We start from the raw sequence: 20,177 nt of genomic DNA, 5'->3' as shown, positions 1-20,177 counted from the left end.
AGCCCTGGGAGACTGTGTGTGTCCTTGTGTTCTGTCTCTGTGTCTAACCCAGCGGTGTTCCCCACCCCACTGGGAGACTGTGTGTGTCCTTGTGTTCTGTCTCTGTGTCTAACCCAGCGGTGTTCCCCACCCCACTAGGAGACTGTGTGTGTCCTTGTGTTCTGTCTCTGTGTCTAACCCAGCGGTGTTCCCCATGGTGCTGAGAGACTGTGTGTGTCCTTGTGCTCTGTCTCTGTGTCTAACCCAGCGGTGTTCCCCACCCCACTAGGAGACTGTGTGTGTCCTTGTGTTCTGTCTCTGTGTCTAACCCAGCGGTGTTCCCCATGGTGCTGAGAGACTGTGTGTGTCCTTGTGCTCTGTCTCTGTGTCTAACCCAGCGGTATTCCCCACCCCGCTGGGACACTGTGTGTGTCCTTGTGTTCTGTCTGTGTGTCTAACCCAGCGGTGTTCCCCACAGCCCTGGGAGACTGTGTGTGTCCTTGTGTTCTGTCTCTGTGTCTAACCCAGTGGTGTTCCCCACCCCGCTGGGACACTGTGTGTGTCCTTGTGTTCTGTCTCTGTGTCTAACCCAGTGGTGTTCCCCACGGTGCTGGGAGACTGTGTGTGCCCTTGTGCTCTGTCTCTGTGTCTAACCCAGCGGTGTTCCCCACAGCCCTGGGAGACTGTGTGTGTCCTTGTGTTCTGTCTCTGTGTCTAACCCAGCGGTGTTCCCCACCCCACTGGGAGACTGTGTGTGTCCTTGTGTTCTGTCTCTGTGTCTAACCCAGCGGTGTTCCCCACCCCACTAGGAGACTGTGTGTGTCCTTGTGTTCTGTCTCTGTGTCTAACCCAGCGGTGTTCCCCATGGTGCTGAGAGACTGTGTGTGTCCTTGTGCTCTGTCTCTGTGTCTAACCCAGCGGTGTTCCCCACCCCACTAGGAGACTGTGTGTGTCCTTGTGTTCTGTCTCTGTGTCTAACCCAGCGGTGTTCCCCATGGTGCTGAGAGACTGTGTGTGTCCTTGTGCTCTGTCTCTGTGTCTAACCCAGCGGTATTCCCCACCCCGCTGGGACACTGTGTGTGTCCTTGTGTTCTGTCTCTGTGTCTAACCCAGCGATGTTCCCCACGGTGCTGGGAGACTGTGTGTGTCGTTGTGTTCTGTCTCTGTGTCTAACCCAGCGGTGTCCCCCACCCCACTGGGAGACTGTGTGTGTCCTTGTGTTCTGTCTCTGTGTCTAACCCAGCGGTGTTCCCCACAGCCCTGGGAGACTGTGTGTGTCCTTGTGTTCTGTCTCTGTGTCTAACCCAGTGGTGTTCCCCACCCCGCTGGGACACTGTGTGTGTCCTTGTGTTCTGTCTCTGTGTCTAACCCAGCGGTGTTCCCCACCCCACTGGGAGACTGTGTGTGTCCTTGTGTTCTGTCTCTGTGTCTAACCCAGCGGTGTTCCCCACGGTGCTGGGAGACTGTGTGTGTCCTTGTGTTCTGTCTCTGTGTCTAACCCAGCGGTGTTCCCCACGGTGCTGGGAGACTGTGTGTGTCCTTGTGCTCTGTCTCTGTGTCTAACCCAGCGGTGTTCCCCACCCCACTAGGAGACTGTGTGTGTCCTTGTGTTCTGTCTCTGTGTCTAACCCAGCGGTGTTCCCCACCCCACTGGGACACTGTGTGTGTCCTTGTGTTCTGCCTCTGTGTCTAACCCAGCGGTGTTCCCCACCCCACTGGGACACTGTGTGTGTCCTTGTGTTCTGCCTCTGTGTCTAACCCAGCGGTGTTCTCCACGGCGCTGGGAGACTGTGTGTGTCCTTGTGCTCTGTCTCTGTGTCTAACCCAGCGGTGTTCCCCACAGCCCTGGGAGACTGTGTGTGTCCTTGTGTTCTGTCTCTGTGTCTAACCCAGTGGTGTTCCCCACCCCGCTGGGACACTGTGTGTGTCCTTGTGTTCTGTCTCTGTGTCTAACCCAGTGGTGTTCCCCACGGTGCTGGGAGACTGTGTGTGTCCTTGTGCTCTGTCTCTGTGTCTAACCCAGCGGTGTTCCCCACAGCCCTGGGAGACTGTGTGTGTCCTTGTGTTCTGTCTCTGTGTCTAACCCAGCGGTGTTCCCCACCCCACTGGGAGACTGTGTGTGTCCTTGTGTTCTGTCTCTGTGTCTAACCCAGCGGTGTTCCCCACCCCACTAGGAGACTGTGTGTGTCCTTGTGTTCTGTCTCTGTGTCTAACCCAGCGGTGTTCCCCATGGTGCTGAGAGACTGTGTGTGTCCTTGTGCTCTGTCTCTGTGTCTAACCCAGCGGTGTCCCCCACCCCACTGGGAGACTGTGTGTGTCCTTGTGTTCTGTCTCTGTGTCTAACCCAGCGGTGTTCCCCACAGCCCTGGGAGACTGTGTGTGTCCTTGTGTTCTGTCTCTGTGTCTAACCCAGTGGTGTTCCCCACCCCGCTGGGACACTGTGTGTGTCCTTGTGTTCTGTCTCTGTGTCTAACCCAGCGGTGTTCCCCACCCCACTGGGAGACTGTGTGTGTCCTTGTGTTCTGTCTCTGTGTCTAACCCAGCGGTGTTCCCCACGGTGCTGGGAGACTGTGTGTGTCCTTGTGTTCTGTCTCTGTGTCTAACCCAGCGGTGTTCCCCACGGTGCTGGGAGACTGTGTGTGTCCTTGTGCTCTGTCTCTGTGTCTAACCCAGCGGTGTTCCCCACCCCACTAGGAGACTGTGTGTGTCCTTGTGTTCTGTCTCTGTGTCTAACCCAGCGGTGTTCCCCACGGTGCTGGGAGACTGTGTGTGTCCTTGTGCTCTGTCTCTGTGTCTAACCCAGCGGTGTTCCCCACGGCGCTGGGAGACTGTGTGTGTCCTTGTGTTCTGTCTCTGTGTCTAACCCAGGGGTGTTCCCCACCCCGCTGGGAGACTGTGTGTGTCCTTGTGTTCTGTCTCTGTGTCTAACCCAACGGTGTCCCCCACCCCACTGGGAGACTGTGTGTGTCCTTGTGTTCTGTCTCTGTGTCTAACCCAGCGATGTTCCCCACGGCGCTGGGAGACTGTGTGTGTCCTTGTGCTCTGTCTCTGTGTCTAACCCAGCGGTGTTCCCCACGGTGCTGGGAGACTGTGTGTGTCCTTGTGTTCTGTCTCTGTGTCTAACCCAGCGGTGTTCCCCACGGTGCTGGGAGACTGTGTGTGTCCTTGTGTTCTGTCTCTGTGTCTAACCCAGCGGTGTTCCCCACCCCACTGGGAGACTGTGTGTGTCCTTGTGTTCTGTCTCTGTGTCTAACCCAGCGGTGTTCCCCACCCCGCTGGGACACTGTGTGTGTCCTTGTGTTCTGCCTCTGTGTCTAACCCAGCGGTGTTCCCCATGGTGCTGAGAGACTGTGTGTGTCCTTGTGCTCTGTCTCTGTGTCTAACCCAGTGGTGTTCCCCACCCCACTGGGAGACTGTGTGTGTCCTTGTGTTCTGTCTCTGTGTCTAACCCAGTGGTGTTCCCCACCCCGCTAGGAGACTGTGTGTGTCCTTGTGCTCTGTCTCTGTGTCTAACCCAGTGGTGTTCCCCACCCCGCTAGGAGACTGTGTGTGTCCTTGTGTTCTGTCTCTGTGTCTAACCCAGCGGTGTTCTCCACGGTGCTGGGAGACTGTGTGTGTCCTTGTGCTCTGTCTCTGTGTCTAACCCAGCGGTGTTCCCCACGGTGCTGGGAGACTGTGTGTGTCCTTGTGTTCTGTCTCTGTGTCTAACCCAGCGGTGTTCCCCACCCCGCTAGGAGACTGTGTGTGTCCTTGTGCTCTGTCTCTGTGTCTAACCCAGCGGTGTTCCCCACAGTGGAGTCGTCGCGAGTGGAGCTCGCCTCCCTGGGAGACGTCGAGGGTTCGGACTACATCAACGCCTCCTACATCATGGTGGGTCAGCGCCTGCCCGCGCCACCCCAGCCACCTAGCCCGTGCAGCCGCGCGTCCTCTCGCGCTCTCGAGAGTCTCTCGGAGCGGAGCCGAGCGGCCGAGCGAACGTAACGCGTGGCGTCTTGTTAAGTGGGCAGCCGGCTGAGCATTGAAGCCAAACCACAATGCGTTGCTGCCCGCAGGCGGGAGGCCGGGCGGGCGGTCAGCCGGGGCTGCACTCGGGCTCAGCCCCCCTTCTCCGACCCACTCGCCACTTCCATTCACAGGCGGCCGCTACGCTCACAAAAACCTCCCGAAGCCAAACTCGGACGGGGGGCGGCGGGGGGGGGGGTGGAAGTTCGCCACCGGCACGGCGCGTGGTGCTGGCCACCCACCCCCTCGTGTCCCCTGCCGGCCTTCGTAGGTGCTCGCTAAAAGCTCTTGCCCCAACAGTCTGTTAAGGCTATACGGGGGATCTTTGTGTTTGTTAAGTCACGCACGCACACATCCTTCTCGGCTTCTATGCAGTTGGAATGAATAGGGCGACAAGACGGACCCACACTTCACCCCACCACCAGCTAGCTGGTCATTGACCGACTGCAATGTAGTGCGCACTGGCAAATGTGTTTTGTAACTCAATAATCACCTTTATACTTATACGTCGTCAGCCAGGTTCAGTCCACGGCTGGATGAAGGCGTCGATAAGCTGCCAACCTCCCATCATCGAACTTTACATTTTTATTTTTTTAAATTACTTTGGCAAAGCGGTGGAGCGCCACGTGGGTCACGTGCCGCATGCAAACCGCGCCCCCCAGTGAGTCAACGTGTTAACGCCCCCCAGTGGGTTAACGCGTTAACGCCCCCCAGTGGGTTAACGTGCTAACACATCCAGTGGGTTAACGCGTTAACGCCCCCCAGTGGGTTAACGCGTTAACACATCCAGTGGGTTAACGTGTTAACGCCCCCCAGTGGGTTAACGTGCTAACGCGTCCAGTGGGTTAACGCGTTAACGCCCCCCCCCCCCCATTGGGTAAACACGTTAACGCCCTTCAGTGGGTTAACGTGTTAACGTGTCCAGTGGGTTAACGTGCTAACGCGTCCAGTGGGTTAACGTGCTAACGCCCCCCAGTGGGTTTAATGCATCCAATAGTACAATGTTTCTTCAATGCCTCCAGTGGTTGAACCTGTAAATGCATCCACCTTACGGCCCATTGGCCGCTCTTGCACTTGGGAAGCCAGCGGTGAAGAGAGCGCTGCCACTGGCAATGACATCCCAGCAGGAGAAACGCGGAGACACTGAAGGGGTGGCTTGGCGGGGGTGAAAGCAAAAAAGGAAATCAGAAAAATCCACAAGCGATGTCATCATTCCTTTTGGCCGTGTTTATTTATTCAGGTTGCCTCAATATCATTTTTATGATACGATATCAAATTTCGCGATTATCGCGATATCTGTTTTCCATAGCTTCACAATTGTATTGCGCATTGGAACTCGCACTACTCGCACTGTCTGCTATGCTGTACTTCCCGGTACAAATGAATATCGCTTTTAAAAACGATTATCCAAATGCAGTTGTGATAAACATATGCCTGCCATAACTATTATATTTATTGCAACTTGACAATCTACAACGCTCATAGTGTTCTCAGTAACACCATAAACAATTAATTTAACGTACTATAGGAAATTAAGACGTCATATAATTGCCATGCCCTAAATCACTCTCATATAGTTTTTGCAAAGCACTAATGGATAACAGATTTTTTTTTACACCTTTAAGGATCGAGTTATTTCGTAATAGCTTGTTCAAGAAATAGAACATTTAATGCAAATCGAGAAACGAGCAAAACGACAATCGGGATGTAAGGACGCTCGTCAAAACGGGACGGTGTGAAGATAGTGGATATTTTATTGTCACATCGCATCCGTCAGCACGGCGGCAAAATAAAGATTCTTCGTTTGCGCTGCCACGTTCCGATTTGCAGGGCTATAGCAGCAGCACGGAGTACATCATGACTCAACACGTTCCGATTTGCAGGGCTATAGCAGCAGCACGGAGTACATCATGACTCAACATCCGCTGCCAAACACCATCAAGGACTTCTGGAGAATGATCTGGGACTACAACGTACAGCTCATCATCATGCTCCCGGGACCTAACCAGGACAAGGTGCCTCGCCGCTGACAAACACGTGACCTGGAGGGTAGCCGGGTGGGCGCTGCGCTACGAACCCGGCGACCCGGGTTCGATTCCCGCTCGCGGCCAACACCCGCTGACGATTATTTGACTCAAATGAGTACCCGATGCCGCTTGTAAACATCGCCGCTGGGGAGACAAAGGCGGCCGGGCGAGGTGCTGGCCACCCACCCCCCTCGTGAGCCGTGCCGGCCTTCACGGGTGCTACTCGCGAACAGCACTTGCCCCAACAGTCTGTCAAAGGCTACACGGGGGACCTTTGTCTTTGTGTGTGCGTGCGTCTCCACCGCGCGCAGGACGGGGAGGAGTTTGCCTACTGGCCCCGGCGCGACCAAGCGATGCACTGCGAAGGCTTCGGCGTGTCGCTCATCAGCGAGGACCGGCTGTGTCTCTCCAGCGAGGAGCAAGTGGTTATCCGGGAACTCATCCTCGAGGCAACGCAGGTGCTCCCGCACATTCCGTGCTTCGCTCGCTCGTTCACCTTGAAGGCCGTGCGCCGTAAATCTGCCCGCCGGAGATTTTGGCCAAGAGAGAGGGGATCCCATCCTGCGAATGTACGCCTCTCCCCGGCAAAGCAATCCGATAGCACGAATACAAATCATTGTTTGGTTGATGCTGCGTTGGCAGCGGAGGGCGCAGCGAACGACGCGGAAACTCGACGCGTTCGTCAACAGCGCCGTGGCCCTTTGCAAGGTCAAAATATACAACGAGGCGACGTCACGGGGCAGAGCTTTCTGTGGCTGGGACGGTGGCGGTATGGCAATGCAAATTAGGTTTCTCGGTGTTTAAACGCTGAAGCAATCCCCTCTGCAATTCTCCACCATTCCTTGCGTGCGCTGTGTGCGTGTGTAATGGGGAGCGGTAGTGTAGCGGGGATAGCGCGCCAACACCGGTGACGATTATCTGAACCGGCCCTGGGCCTCCTCTAGGTCGACTCAGCCTCAAATGAGCACCTGGTGTGGTGTGTAAACATCGCCACTGGGGAGACAAAGGCGGCCGGGCGTGGTGTTGGCCACCCACCCCCTCGTGTGCCGTGCCGGCCTTTATAGGTGCTTGCGAACAGCGCTTGCCCCTACAGTCTGTTAAGGCTACACGGGGGATCTTTGTCTCTGTGCGTGTGTGCTCTCCATCTAGCGGGATTAACCAACAACGAAGTTGGATTTTTATTTCTACGCGATCTGAACAAGTCAACAAACAACACCCAACTTACCCTTGCGCGGCTCACGGCAGGTTTCGTGCCGCGGTGAACGCGCGTCACCGCGGCGTGGCGAGTTTGTCTTTTTGTAAGGCGACGCTTGCGGAGGCTCAGGTGGTAATGGTCGTTCCACTTGCCCCTGGCAATAATCGCAGTGTTGAAATGAAGCGGATTCAGGCTGCTGCTGCTGCTCGCTGGGGCCAGGGAGCGCGAGCTTAAATTGGCAGGGAACCACGGCGTAAAGGGAGGCCGTAACGACCCCTAATCACCCATCCGAGAGCAGGGCCGGCATGTAAACGTTACAAGCGGTGGGGGAGGATATTTTCGCACTAATTGAATGCGATTAACGTCTCCCAGGAAAGATATCCCAGAGCAAATGAATCACTCCGGGTCTGAGAGAGGCAACGTGCTGCGGGGGAGAGTTCAGGAGCGTGGGGGAGAGAGGGGCGGTTGTTTGTTTCCGTCGGTGATTCTCTGGCGCGGCTGCGTGGTGGTGCAGCGCTCGGCATCGCTCCCATTACGATAATGTCCCACGGTGAGCGCCACGAATTGGTAGGCCGAGTCGCTGGGTGGTGGGGTGAGTGGCTAAAAACCTAAAGTCACCTCAAGACAGACACCGCGGACCCAGCCAAAGTTATTCCGTAAGTGAAATTGCGGATAATTGCTAAGCGATATCCCAGATTGCTAAGCGTGCCAAAATCGGTCTGTACATGTTGCGTTCAGCCTTCCGTGTATTCGTGTTTTATTATTTATTTAAAGGGCTTGGCAGGCCTCTCGTTCAACAATAAGGGACAGGGCAGTACATGTGTGCGCACACACACGTGCATGTATTCATAATCAGGAGCCATGATCTATCCACTGCTCGATGAAAGCCTCCCCAAGCAGTCACCGTTTCCGTGGTCTCGCAATGCGACGATCAGTCTGGCTCCTGCACACGAGGCGAGGGGAGCCGCGGTGGCTAGGAGATGTTAACTACCTCGCCTGGTATGCAAGAGGTCGTGGGGATCGATCCCGACCCCGACGCCTGCTGTAGATTTAGAGTTTGAGTGTCTCTCTTTCTCTGTATTTTTCTCTGGGTCCTCCGGTTTTTCCCTCCACATTGAGAATCCACATCGCACGTTTGCAGTAATTGGCTCTTAGAAATTTACAATTGATGATAAGCCGCTTCGATGAGCTATCATTCGTGATAGCCAGGTCGCTTCTGAAAAAGAGCTACATAGCTCAGTGGGCCTTACCTGGTAAAATAAAAAAAAATAGTTCATTTAGTTTGTATATACGTACGTATGCTGCACTTATTTTACACCGTACGTAGCCAACTGCGCAAATCGGCGGTGCGTGGGGTAGAGACGACAAACACCAAACACTAAAAGTCGATCAAAGTGTCGTCTGTGAGGCCGAGTCCACCACCACGCAGGTGGAGGGCTGGACGAGCGATGTTCACGGTGGACTCATGCCAGCGGCCGCAGCGCGACGTCGCTGACCCACATGGCGCCCCGCTCCCCCGCCACTCCGCCCCCCCGCCCCCCCTCTCGTCGTGTTCGCCAGGATGACTACGTGCTCGAGGTGAAGCACTTCCAGTGCCCGCGGTGGCCCAACCCGGACGGCCCCATCAGCAGCGTCTTCGAGCTCGTCAACATCGTGGCGAAGGAGGCGCTGACGCGCGACGGCCCCACCGTCGTGCACGACCTGTGAGTGGAGAGGGCGCGCAACGACGCGCCACGCATGCACGCACGCGGGTTGACGGCGCGATGGGTGCCGCTATCCGGCCGTGGTGCACACTGGCACGGCGTCGTTACGATCAATATTGTACCGTGGCGAGCGCCGGGAATTGTTAGGCCTAGTCGCGGGGTGGGGTGAGTGGCCCAATATCTGGAAGTCACCTCAAGACAGACAATGCGGACCCAGCCAAAGTGATTTCAAAAGTTAAAATTGCGGACAATTGCTAAGCGGCCCATTGCAATGTCATGCGAAATGTCTTTAGCGGCATCCAACATTCCTCAGCGTGCCAAAGTCTGCGCATGTTATGTTCAGCCTTCTGTGTATTCATGTTTGATTACTTATTTAAAGGGCTTTGCAAGCCTCTCATTTAACAGTAAGGGACAGGGCTGTACATATGTGCGCACACACAAACACGTACATGTATTCACCGTGAGGACCCACGATCTATCCACTGCCGGATGAAGGCCCCCTTTCAAGCAGTCGCCATTTCTCGTGGTCTCGCAGTGCGACGATCCGTCCAGCTCCCGCACACGAGGCGAGGGGTGTCTCCGAGCGTGCGTGTGGAGATATCTGCGCGAGCGTGTTCCGGCAACCGCCTGATGATGCTGGTTGTGACTACAAGAGTAACGTCGTAACCACGTTGTTGAACGTCGCGGGTCGCTCCCCGGCGCAGCACACACGCGGAGCTGCTCAAGCGGAAATAAATTGGCGCCGTTTCTTAGCGGCAAAACTTTATTCATTGGCCGTGTCGGGTGGAGAGAGGTGCGCGGTACAGCATCTTACTTGCGCGACCTGACCAAAACAATTAACCTAAATATTGGTCACGAAAGCTTACACAGTGTTCAATGAGTGTGTATGTAACTGTGTTTGTGCTTATGCGTGTGTGTAGAGCACTGGCCCCATATTCTGTTCAAGGCTATATGGGGATCTGTCTGTCTGTGTCTACCCATGTGTGCCCGTGTGTGTCCGTGTGTCCACCCGTGTGTCTACCCGTGTGTCCACCCGTGTGTCCACCCGTGTGTCCACCCGTGTGTCCTCCCGTGTGTCCGCCCGTGTGTGTGACCGTGTGTCCACCCGTGTGTCCTCCCGTGTGTCCTCCCGTGTGTCCACCCGTGTGTGCGTGCGCCCCGCAGGCTGGGCAGCTCAGTGGCCGGCACGTTCTGCGCCCTCGCCGCACTCTCGCGGCAGCTGGAGGAGGAGAACTCCGTGGACGTGTTCCAGGCAGCGCGCATGATCAACCTCATGCGGCCCGGCGTCTTCTCCGACGTCGTACGTGCGCGCCACTAGCGGCACACGGGACACTGCACACGGGACATGGGACACGGGACATGGGACACGGGACACGGGACATGACACACGGGACATGGGACACGGGACATGACACACGGGACATGGGACACGGGACATGGGACAAGGCACACAGGACATGACACACGGGACACGGCACACGACACATGGGACACGGGACATGGGACACGGGACACGGGACATGACACACGGGACATGACACACGGGACACGGCACACGGGACATGGGACAAGGGACACGGGACACGACACATGGGACACGGGACATGGGACACGGGACATGACACACGGGACATGACACACGGGACATGGCACACGGGACATGACACACTGGACATGGGACACGGGACACGACACATGGGACACGGGACATGACACACGGCACACGGGACACGTGTGTTCCGAATCGCAGCTGCCAGACCTCTCGCCCACGCCTGCCAACGTGGCCGCACGGCCCCCCTGCTCGACCACGCCTGGTGGCGCCCAGCGCGGTCGCGGATCTCGTTTTGTGCCCTCACGTAGGCGACAATTCGTTTGAAACGACGTCAGACGTCGCGGAGAGAGACGTGCGATCGCTAGCCCGGCGGGCCAACCGCTAAAACCGCGGGCGCATCCCGACTTTGAATAAATTGGTGGGGAGGGGTGGGGGGAAAAACCTCACCGTGAGCTTCCACTCTTCTCCTCTCCCGAGTTCTCACCTGCTTCAACAAAATAAACCCACGTAACTGTGCATCGTGTTCACGACATGCGTAAAGAGCGCTGACCGCGCTTGCGTCTCGTCCCCGCAGGAGCAGTACCAGTACCTGTACAAGGCGCTGCTGAGCCTGGTGAGCGCTCGCGAGAACAGCGGCAACGGCGTGAAGCCGGACGGCCGCAACGGCGCGTCGGCCCTGCTGGAGGACGTCACGCCGGAGGAGAGCCTCGAGTCGCTCGTGTGACGACGACGCCCCCCGCGGGCTCCGTCCCACCAACCCCCCCCCCCCCACCCGCCCCCCCCCGTCGTATCCTTCGGCACCGGCGCACGTGCGCTCAGCCGCGACGGTTTGGAGCACGGCGCGCCCGCACCACGCCGGTGCGTGGATGCGACCGCGACTCGTTAATCTCTCTCTCTCTCTCTCTCCGTTTGAAGTAGCCGGAAGACTAGAATAAGCGCGAGAGCAGTAGTCTCGGCCGTAGCGCGAGGTATACTAGATGCGGTGTGCCGGGTACAGACGCGTCACGCAGACCCGGCTGAAATGCAGCCCCCGGGCGTGTGACCCGGTGAGGTCAGTTGGACGCATTGGGTGCGGCACCTGCGCAGCGTGGGAGTGGGCAGGCGGCCGAGGTTGACGTTCGAGCGGCCGGGCGTCGACTGGCAACAGTTGCGTGGTCTGGCAGAAGAAGCGATGGGCGGCGCGGCCGTGTCGGCAGAGTTGGCCGCGGTAAACCCCTCGACCGTGACCGCGCGCCCCAATCACACGGAGCGAGCGGGAGCTCACCATGGCCATCTCAAATCATCGGCCGTGATTTATCCAGTGCTGGATGAAGGCCTCCCCCACATCCACCGCCATCCTTCACGGTCGCGGAGATCGCAACCGTCCGCCCGGCACCTGCACGCCAGCCGATATACAGCGCGTCGTCGTCATCGTCATTGTTATCATCGTCGTCATCGTCGTCATCGTCGTCGTCGTCGTCATCGTCGTCGTCGTCATTGTTGTCATAGTCGTCATCGTCGTCGTCATCGTCGTCATCGTCGGCGTCGTCATTGTTGTCATAGTCGTCATCGTCGTCGTCATCGTCGTCATCGTCGTCGTCGTCATTGTTGTCATAGTCGTCATCGTCGTCGTCATCGTCGTCATCGTCGGCGTCGTCATTGTTGTCATAGTCGTCATCGTCGTCGTCATCGTCGTCATCGTCGGCGTCGTCATTGTTGTCATAGTCGTCATCGTCGTCGTCATCGTCGCCATCGTCGGCGCTCTGCATGGATGAGATGGGCACCAGGGTGGTGAAACGTCAAAACGGTTGCCCCCGCAGAGAGATGCCCACAGAGAAGGATGGCCCCGAGGCTCGTTCGACCAGGCACACTCCGCATCTGTCCTTTCATTTTAAAGCGCAGCAGCGTCACATTTACCCGGCAGTCTTTAATATTAAACGATATTATTACGGCAATATTTTACGTTTGAAAAAAATTCTATATTTTTGGCCGGGTTGACTTTGTCTTCAGGCCTTGCAAACTGGAGTCCATATGAAATCACCAAACTCCTTCTGGGGTCACATCAGTCGGCTTCTCGGCAAGCAGTAGACAGCGCTGTGCTGCCAACAGAATGTTGAACAGAATGTTCGCAGCACCTCGTTCTTTGTGCTCTCTCCTCCGTGCTCTCCCATGTGCCCATCATCCTAACACGCCTCGCCGTTGCACCATTTAAACTCCCTTTTCGCCACACGTCTGTCGTATTATCCTTGCGGCCGTTCCGTAATTCCGGTCAGCGATGAGAGAGCGAGCGAGAGAGAGAGAGAGACATCCGCAGCACACCGCGTTCTCATCCTCCACGCCGATTAGATCATTGCAGCCAAGCGATCGTAACGAGCAACACAAATAACAAGTAACAATTACGTCCGGTGCTTGCGATGGCTCAACTAACGAACCGCAGGGTTGTTAACGAGAAGCTATCTACACTCTCTTAAAATATCTCGCGCGATACGAGCCCTCATCTCCCCTGGAACTTGCCGGCGTGGCATCGCCGCGGTCCATTGCACTGCCATCCCTGGTGGCCACTGTGTGATGCCATCGTGCAAGTACCATTTGGGTTCCGATCGCATCTTGAAGCAGAACGCTTTTCGGAAAATTCCACAGAGAGAAGCAGGATGTGGGCATCCTGGGAAATGGAGGGAAAATTTTGTTCATTTTTTTTTAGTGAGAGAGATTAACTCGTAGGAGAACATAGAAGAAGGTCTTTCTGAGCCTGGATGTCACCAGGGGCAGGGAGCCCACAGCACTGACGGCTGGGGGAAGAAGGTTCCAGACTGAGGACAACAGAGGAGACAAACACCTGTTAAAAGTTTGGTTTCAGCCAGTAAACGTTAATAGACATTTAACGATATATTCCTTGATGTAATGTAATCGGCATTTTTTTATATCAGGCCAGAAGATTACTCCCTGTTGTCGGTTTTAACGTTAAACCCAGAGGCGTCGGTTATTCAGAGCGCGTGGAGCACACGGAGGAGAACGTTGTTACAGAGTAGATTGCTTAAATCGATTCCTGCTGCAAATGACACAATAATTTTAGCGATTGCCCGTCGCACTTTAATTTGGCCGTGATTACATTTTGCTTTACAAAAATTCCAGCAAGGGCTTTGTCAGCGATAACAGTGCACCCCCCACCCCCCCTGCCCAACTCTGGATTGCGATCAGCGGAATGAAGCGACGGTCCGATTCTGGCTTAATTTGGCGACCGGCCGGTACTGTGCTTTATAAATAATTGGTCATGGCCGAGGGGTTTCCTGGTGAGAAGATTCGTTGAGTCACAGCGCCGTGGCCTGCTCGTTTGTGCCGAGCCTCCTAACGAGGTCACCATTTTCTGGGGCGTTTTTTGTCTTTTTCCCAACGGAGCGTCGTTTTAATTGGCGCACCCGCAAAGAAACGTGCCCCGACAACGGTTAACTTTCCGCTTCTCCGGTCGCTTCCTTAACTACACATTTGGCAGCCTTTCGCGGAATGGGATTGGCCGACATCCAGGAGCCGGTCGTCTTTTTTTTAGATTCATTAAAACATCAACCGATGCGCCCAGATAGAAACGAAAAAATACATCCATAATTTAGGTTTTTTTGGGGGTTAGATCGCATAAATATAAAGGTTCGCTGCACTAGTAACGAATTGGCATGTTCTGTTTATGTGACAAATCTTACTAATTGGTGGTGGCGGGTTTAACGACACATTTATAATCAAGCCCCCGTGTAAAAAAACAACGCAATTAGCATTTGCAAAGTCGACAAAAGTCGACGTAAAGGCGTGAAAATCCGAACGGCGGCGGATCGACTGCGGTCACGGCCCGGACTGCAGGGCAAGATGCGGCGTCTTCGCTGTGTCCACTCCACGTTCGTTCTGCTGAGCCGTCTCTTGTTGGGGGGTGATCGCGGCACGTGAAGACTGCACGTGGTCGAGTCGAGCATCAGCCCCCCCCCCCCCCGCCACTGGTCAAACGTGGACACCGGCGAGCGTCTTGAGGACCCACTTTCACGAGCTGTGCCAAAACACGCGCACAGGTCGGTCGTTTTCATGCCATGTACGTACCCTGAACTTCTTTCGCACCGTACGTAGCCGACCCTGCTGATCGGAGGTGCGGGAGAAGGACGACAAACTGGACACAAAAAAGCAGTTCGGGTGAAATTAGTTTTCAATCTGCCATACGGAGAGGAGTGGTGATGATGATGCTGCTGCTGCTGCTGCGTTCAAGTTTGCATATCGACGTGGTGGGAGCAAAGGCCAGTGCACCCATTGAAAGTCCAACATCGATAAAGTTGAGGTATGGTGGACAACAACGAGCCTGATTTCCTAGCTTTTCAAACACACGCACACCGCAAGATATTTGTTAAATCGTTCGAGTCATCCTTAATGTGAACTTTTAACGCTTTTGTTTTTACTAACGATATAAATTCTATCGTAGTCAGCCACCTTTTATATTGTGAGTAAACCTTTGCTTGCAGCCGTGCTCTACTAAAGACTAACGATGGTAAGTGAATCACATGGTAAAGTAACCAATGCATGCCGTTTGAATGTGAAAAGCTAAATATTTTATATAGTATACTGGTTTGGAATGGAGGAAAGAACACGTTTTGGAACCTCCTAATGGGAAATGGTTGGAATGAACAGAATGCCGAAACGTTATAACGTCCGTGCAACGATATCCGTTCCGATAGGGTATGCGTTGTATGGAAGTTATACGTTAGGGCAATACAGTACAACCTTTGGGGGACAATGATTCCACATTCGCAGACAGGTGGGAGAGAGGTACGGCTTTGCTTCAGTTCAACGTCACTTGTTTACTCGCGTTATTCAGAATGAGAATCGTGAGTTTATTTCTCGCTCGGGCCCGTTGAGGACGGCGTACTGAGTAACGTGAGCAAACTGGAGCGAGCGTGGAAGCAACTGGGAGTAGTATCGTGGGAGCAACTGGGAGTAGTATCGTGGGAGCAACTGGGAGTAGTATCGTGGAAGCAACTGGGAGTAGTATCGTGGGAGCAACTGGTAGTATCGAACCCAAAGAGATTCTCGAGTAACATCAACGGACAGAGGCAAAGGGAAGGCCACGATCGCTCACGTGTTTGAGAAAGCGCGTGGCTCACAGAGACAGAGAGACGCACACAGAGACAGAGAAACAGAAAGAGAGAGACACAGAGACACAGACAGAGACACACACAGAGAGAGAGACAGAGAGAGATAGACACAGAGACACAGAGAGCGAGAGACACACAGAGAGACAGAGAGAGACAGAGACACAGAGAGAGACACACAGAGAGACAGAGAGAGAGACACACAGAGAGACAGAGCCATTGGGCCATAAGCTCTTTTTTTAGGGCAGCTCGGCCAGCAGACAGCGGCGGCGTTACAGAGCTACGACAAACAGCCGTGAGTGAGTGAGTGCGTCAGTGAGTGAGTGTATGAGTGAGCGAGTGCGTCAGTGAGTGAGTGTATGAGTGAGCGAGTGCGTCAGTGAGTGAGTGTATGAGTGAGCGAGTGCGTCAGTGAGTGAGTGTATGAGTGAGCGAGTGCGTCAGTGAGTGAGTGTATGAGTGAGCGAGTGCGTCAGTGAGTCAGTGCGTCAGTGAGCGAGTGCGTCAGTGAGTGAGTGTATGAGTGAGCGAGTGCGTCAGTGAGTGAGTGTATGAGTGAGCGAGTGCGTCAGTGAGTGAGTGCGTCAGTGAGTGAGTGTATGAGTGAGCGAGTGCGTCAGTGAGTGAGTGCGTCAGTGAGTGAGTGTATGAGTGAGTGGGTGCGTCAGTGAGTGAGTGTATGAGTGAGCGAGTGCGTCAGTGAGTGAGTGTATGAGTGAGCGAGTGCGTCAGTGAGTGAGTGTATGAGTGAGTGCGTCAGTGAGTGAGTGAGTGCGTCAGTGAGTGAGTGCGTCAGTGAGTGTATGAGCGAGTGAGTGCGTCAGTGAGTGAGTGCGTCAGTGAGGGAGTGCATGAGTGAGTCAGTGCGTCAGTGAGTGAGTGCATGAGTGAGTGCGTCAGTGAGTGAGTGCGTCAGTGAGTGAGTGTATGAGTGAGTGAATGACTGCGTCAGTGAGTGAGTGCATGAGTGAGTGCGTCAGTGAGTGACTGAGTGAGTGAGTGCGTCAGTGAGGGAGTGAGTGCGTGAGTGAGTGCGTCAGTTAGGGAGTGAGTGACAGTGAGTGAGTGACAGTGCATGAGTGACAGTGAGTGAGTGCGTGCGTTATTGTTTGTCTCCACGACCGGGGCATTCCAGCGGCTGGCACAAAGCGGCGCTCCCCATCGGCCTATTGGCTAAGGGGTGCGAATTGAAGCCATCGGCATCGCACATTTGCGATCGCAGCGGTGGTCAACGGGCGAACGCGCGCGGCGAGAGAGAGAATTCGTTCCCTGACTTGCGGCACGGCCTTCTCCATTGGATTGGAAACAGTTCGCGTGATCGCAAACGTCGAGAATGATTTGGCACAGGTTCGTTTGCTTCGGGGCCCCCGTCAGCTGTGTTGGGACGGCAGCGTTGCTGTGGACAGCTCGAAGCTCTTTCACAGCGTTCGCAGAACTGCAATGCGATGACGTTAAAAAAAAAAACTTGGAGCGCACATTGTCCTCCCGCGAAATTGTTGCGGATAATTAAGCGTGGAAACACGGGGAAAAGTCACATTGCTAGCCACTGCGTGTGTATACACACACACATTCTAATGCGACGTCTCGGTCGAATTAATTTTTACTCATTTAAGTGCGCAATTTAATCCCATCGAGCGGCACGCGCGCGCCACGAATGCCCTCATCGGAAAATCAACCCCGCCGCGTGTCTCCTCCTGAGCCTCGTGGCTTTTATCTTCCATCTCCCCGACTCCAAAACACACCCAAAAAAACCACAACTTTAGCCGTCCCGCCGAATTTGGGGCCATCGACATTCCCATCCGCTGGGGACTCGAAGGAAATTCACGAGAGATCATACACCTCGCGTTCCATTTTTTTGTTGTTAAATAGAAAGCCAATTGTGAAAATTAGCACCCAAAAAAACGCCGCCGCCGCCGCTAGGTAGGGCCGAGGTACTGCACATCGAGAGTGCGGTCACATCTCGACGCGCGATATTAATGCGAATTGTACCGCACACGCAAGGATCACTGCCTCGGAAGCGCTTTGACTGCACCTTTGAAACGTGCAATGTGCAAGGTTCAACAACAACAACAATAATTTGCTATTCATCCAGGAAAGGCCCGCTGAGTCCGAAGACTCTTCTCGGGAGAGTCCTTACGACTCTGCGACGTTTAGGCCAACACCAATGACACCGGCGCGTCTGTCTGGCTGTGCGAGGAAACCCAACAGGGCGAGAACGCACAAACTCCAAAGGCACCCGAGTCTGGAGTCGAACCCAGGTGCTTTCGTGGCATCACTGCGTCACCCATTCACCTTCGCGGGTTCTCGTGCAGAGTTCTCGCTCAGCTCGTCGAGATGATTCGGTCCGTGCCCAACTGAATAACGCTTGACGGTCAAATTGGCAATAGCGAATGTTATGTAGGCAAATAAATAAGTGGTCGTGAACGAGTTGATCTTGATTAGCAGTGTAAAGACTCAGCAATTGTCCGCACAACCGGTCTACCGTGTCTGTGAGTTACATCGCGTGTCGAGAACCGAAAGACGTGCAACTCCGATTGGCCCGGGTCGGCTACGCACGGTGTGAAAAAAGTTCAACATCCATACAGCCCCCGAAACCCATCGTGCGAGGGCCGTACCCTGCGCTACGCGACGACTCCACGGCTACGGAATAGATTGAGCTGAAGCAAAGCTTTTAGCCGGCCGCGGTTTAACAGGAGAGACGCCGGCAGGTCAGTGGGCCGATGCAAGGTGTTGCTTTTTCTGCTGCGCCTGTGTACGTCGATTCCGCCGTCTTCTGCCGAGTATCCGACTCGCGGAACACGACTGTGCGAGCGGCGAAGTCGTGGGCTCGACAGAATGTGGTCGTGCATGTGAATGCTCGCTTTGCCGAGTTGCGAACCGAGCCCAGTATTTTGAGAGCATTGAAGGCGGATTTGATGTGAAAGGTCAAAGGCACTTTTTTTACGTCGATTCTAAAAATGCCCCCTAAAAATACTCCCCAAACGGAAGAGTCACGTGGTCATGGGTGACAGGCATTGGAAACTGCATTCGCGGAATTAAATATTTTAAAATACAAAAATAGCAACGTGTTCCAAAACTGTCATTTTAATTTCAGTATTTTATATAAAAAAACAAGAGTCTATATGAGATGATTGCTTTAAGTATGTTTAACAGACTAGCATTTTGTCACTGGCAAGCTGTAAATATGTACCATGGGTAGACAGTCGATAAAAATAGACATTTTGTATTTATAGTCATAGAATATCGTATTTTGCTATTTAAAAAGGAGAAAAAAACAATGTTTTTGTGATGATTAAACAACACATTTATACGTTGCGTTTTTCTATTCGTGAAGTTAACATTTGCGACTTATTAAGCCGGTGGCGTCTGTACGGTGATGCGATTGTTTACCACATTTTTACAATGACGTGACTGCACACATGCCTAACTGTTTTTAACCCGTTTGAAATGCCATTTTTACTACTATATTTATTAGATTAAAGTGATGTTTGCGGAAAGAAAAAAAATCCCTACTTGGCTGTGTTTGTCTTGAAGTAAAGTATTTCCCACTGGGATTACATTCTGGATACATCATTATCCGTGTAGTACAAGCTCAAAAATAAACACAATAAAATGAAAATAACAACATTTCTTTGGGTCTACTTGTGCTTCTGTTCATCGTAACCGGGTCCCACTTGTGCCTCCTAAAAGGCACAGCGAACGATGTTCTGAATTTCAACCAGCAGAGCTCCTCATGGTACCAAAAGGAACCGTCCTGATATACAATCTAAACTAAAAACACTGAACTATTTTTCTTCTTTGGTTCTTTCGGTAAAGTCACGTAGAATGAGAATAAAATAATAAATTGAAAAATAAAATAACACAATAATATATTTTTATTTTATCAATTTATTATTTTATTCTCATTCTACGTGACTTTACCGAAAGAACCAAAGAAGATGAATCATTGCAGTCACGAAAGCTTTAAATCGAAACTGAACTATTTTATTTACCAGTTGGCCACACATGGAAGCTCATCGAAGTGGCTTATATCGTCGTCACGTGTGGGAATTTATAGTCGTGGCCGAATCATCTAAACACATCTTTCTAAATTTAGTGATCTGAGCGTGGCTTTTTCACTCCAGCGCTGTCCTCCAGACAGTCTCGTCCCTTCACCTGATGAAGGCCGCTTGTGTTGTGGCCGAAACGTCGTGAGAATATTATTGTGTTATTTTATTTGATCAATTTATTATTTTATTCTCATTCTACGTGACTTTACCGAAAGAACCAAAGAAGACATCTTTCTAAATGTGGAGGGGGCAGAACCAGAGAAAGAACCCCGAAGCAAAGCCACGCTACCATCTCTGGGAAACAGATCGAGGAAGAACATTGTCCTATTATGGCCTAGCCAGTCCACCCAGCCAGTCGTAGCGAAGCATAGCCGCTTGTTCTCGATCGTTACTGTTACTTTATATACATGACTACTGAATCATCATGACGAATTGGCATGTTCTGTTTACGTGACAACCCTTACGAGCTGGCTGTGTCGGGTGGTGGCGGGTTTAACGACACATTTATGCGACCTAACCCAAAAAAAACTATTATGGATGATATTGGTCGCGAAAGCCTCCTACGGGTTAAACT

At 53.5% G+C, this 20,177-nt stretch overlaps 1 protein-coding gene across 1 annotated transcript in view; it reads left to right on the top strand.

Annotated features, from left to right (window-relative positions):
- Positions 1-19,181, top strand: part of LOC116947433 (receptor-type tyrosine-protein phosphatase gamma-like) — a 188,386-nt gene extending 169,205 nt beyond the window's left edge. The window contains 6 exon segments of the mRNA XM_032963163.2: positions 3,773-3,849; positions 5,865-5,996; positions 6,320-6,466; positions 8,764-8,906; positions 10,071-10,206; positions 11,033-19,181. Of these exon segments, the coding sequence (XP_032819054.2) occupies positions 3,773-3,849; positions 5,865-5,996; positions 6,320-6,466; positions 8,764-8,906; positions 10,071-10,206; positions 11,033-11,182 (785 nt within the window). The 3' untranslated portion in view covers positions 11,183-19,181.
- The last annotated feature ends 996 nt before the right edge of the window (positions 19,182-20,177 follow it).

This window comes from Petromyzon marinus, chromosome 30 (genome assembly GCF_048934315.1).
Source record: "Petromyzon marinus isolate PM22_M1 ecotype Great Lakes invasive population chromosome 30, UKy_Petmar_22M1.pri1.0, whole genome shotgun sequence".
Taxonomy (NCBI): domain Eukaryota; kingdom Metazoa; phylum Chordata; class Hyperoartia; order Petromyzontiformes; family Petromyzontidae; genus Petromyzon; species Petromyzon marinus.
Note: the sequence above shows the minus strand (reverse complement) of the source record. Positions and strands in the feature narration are given on the sequence as shown.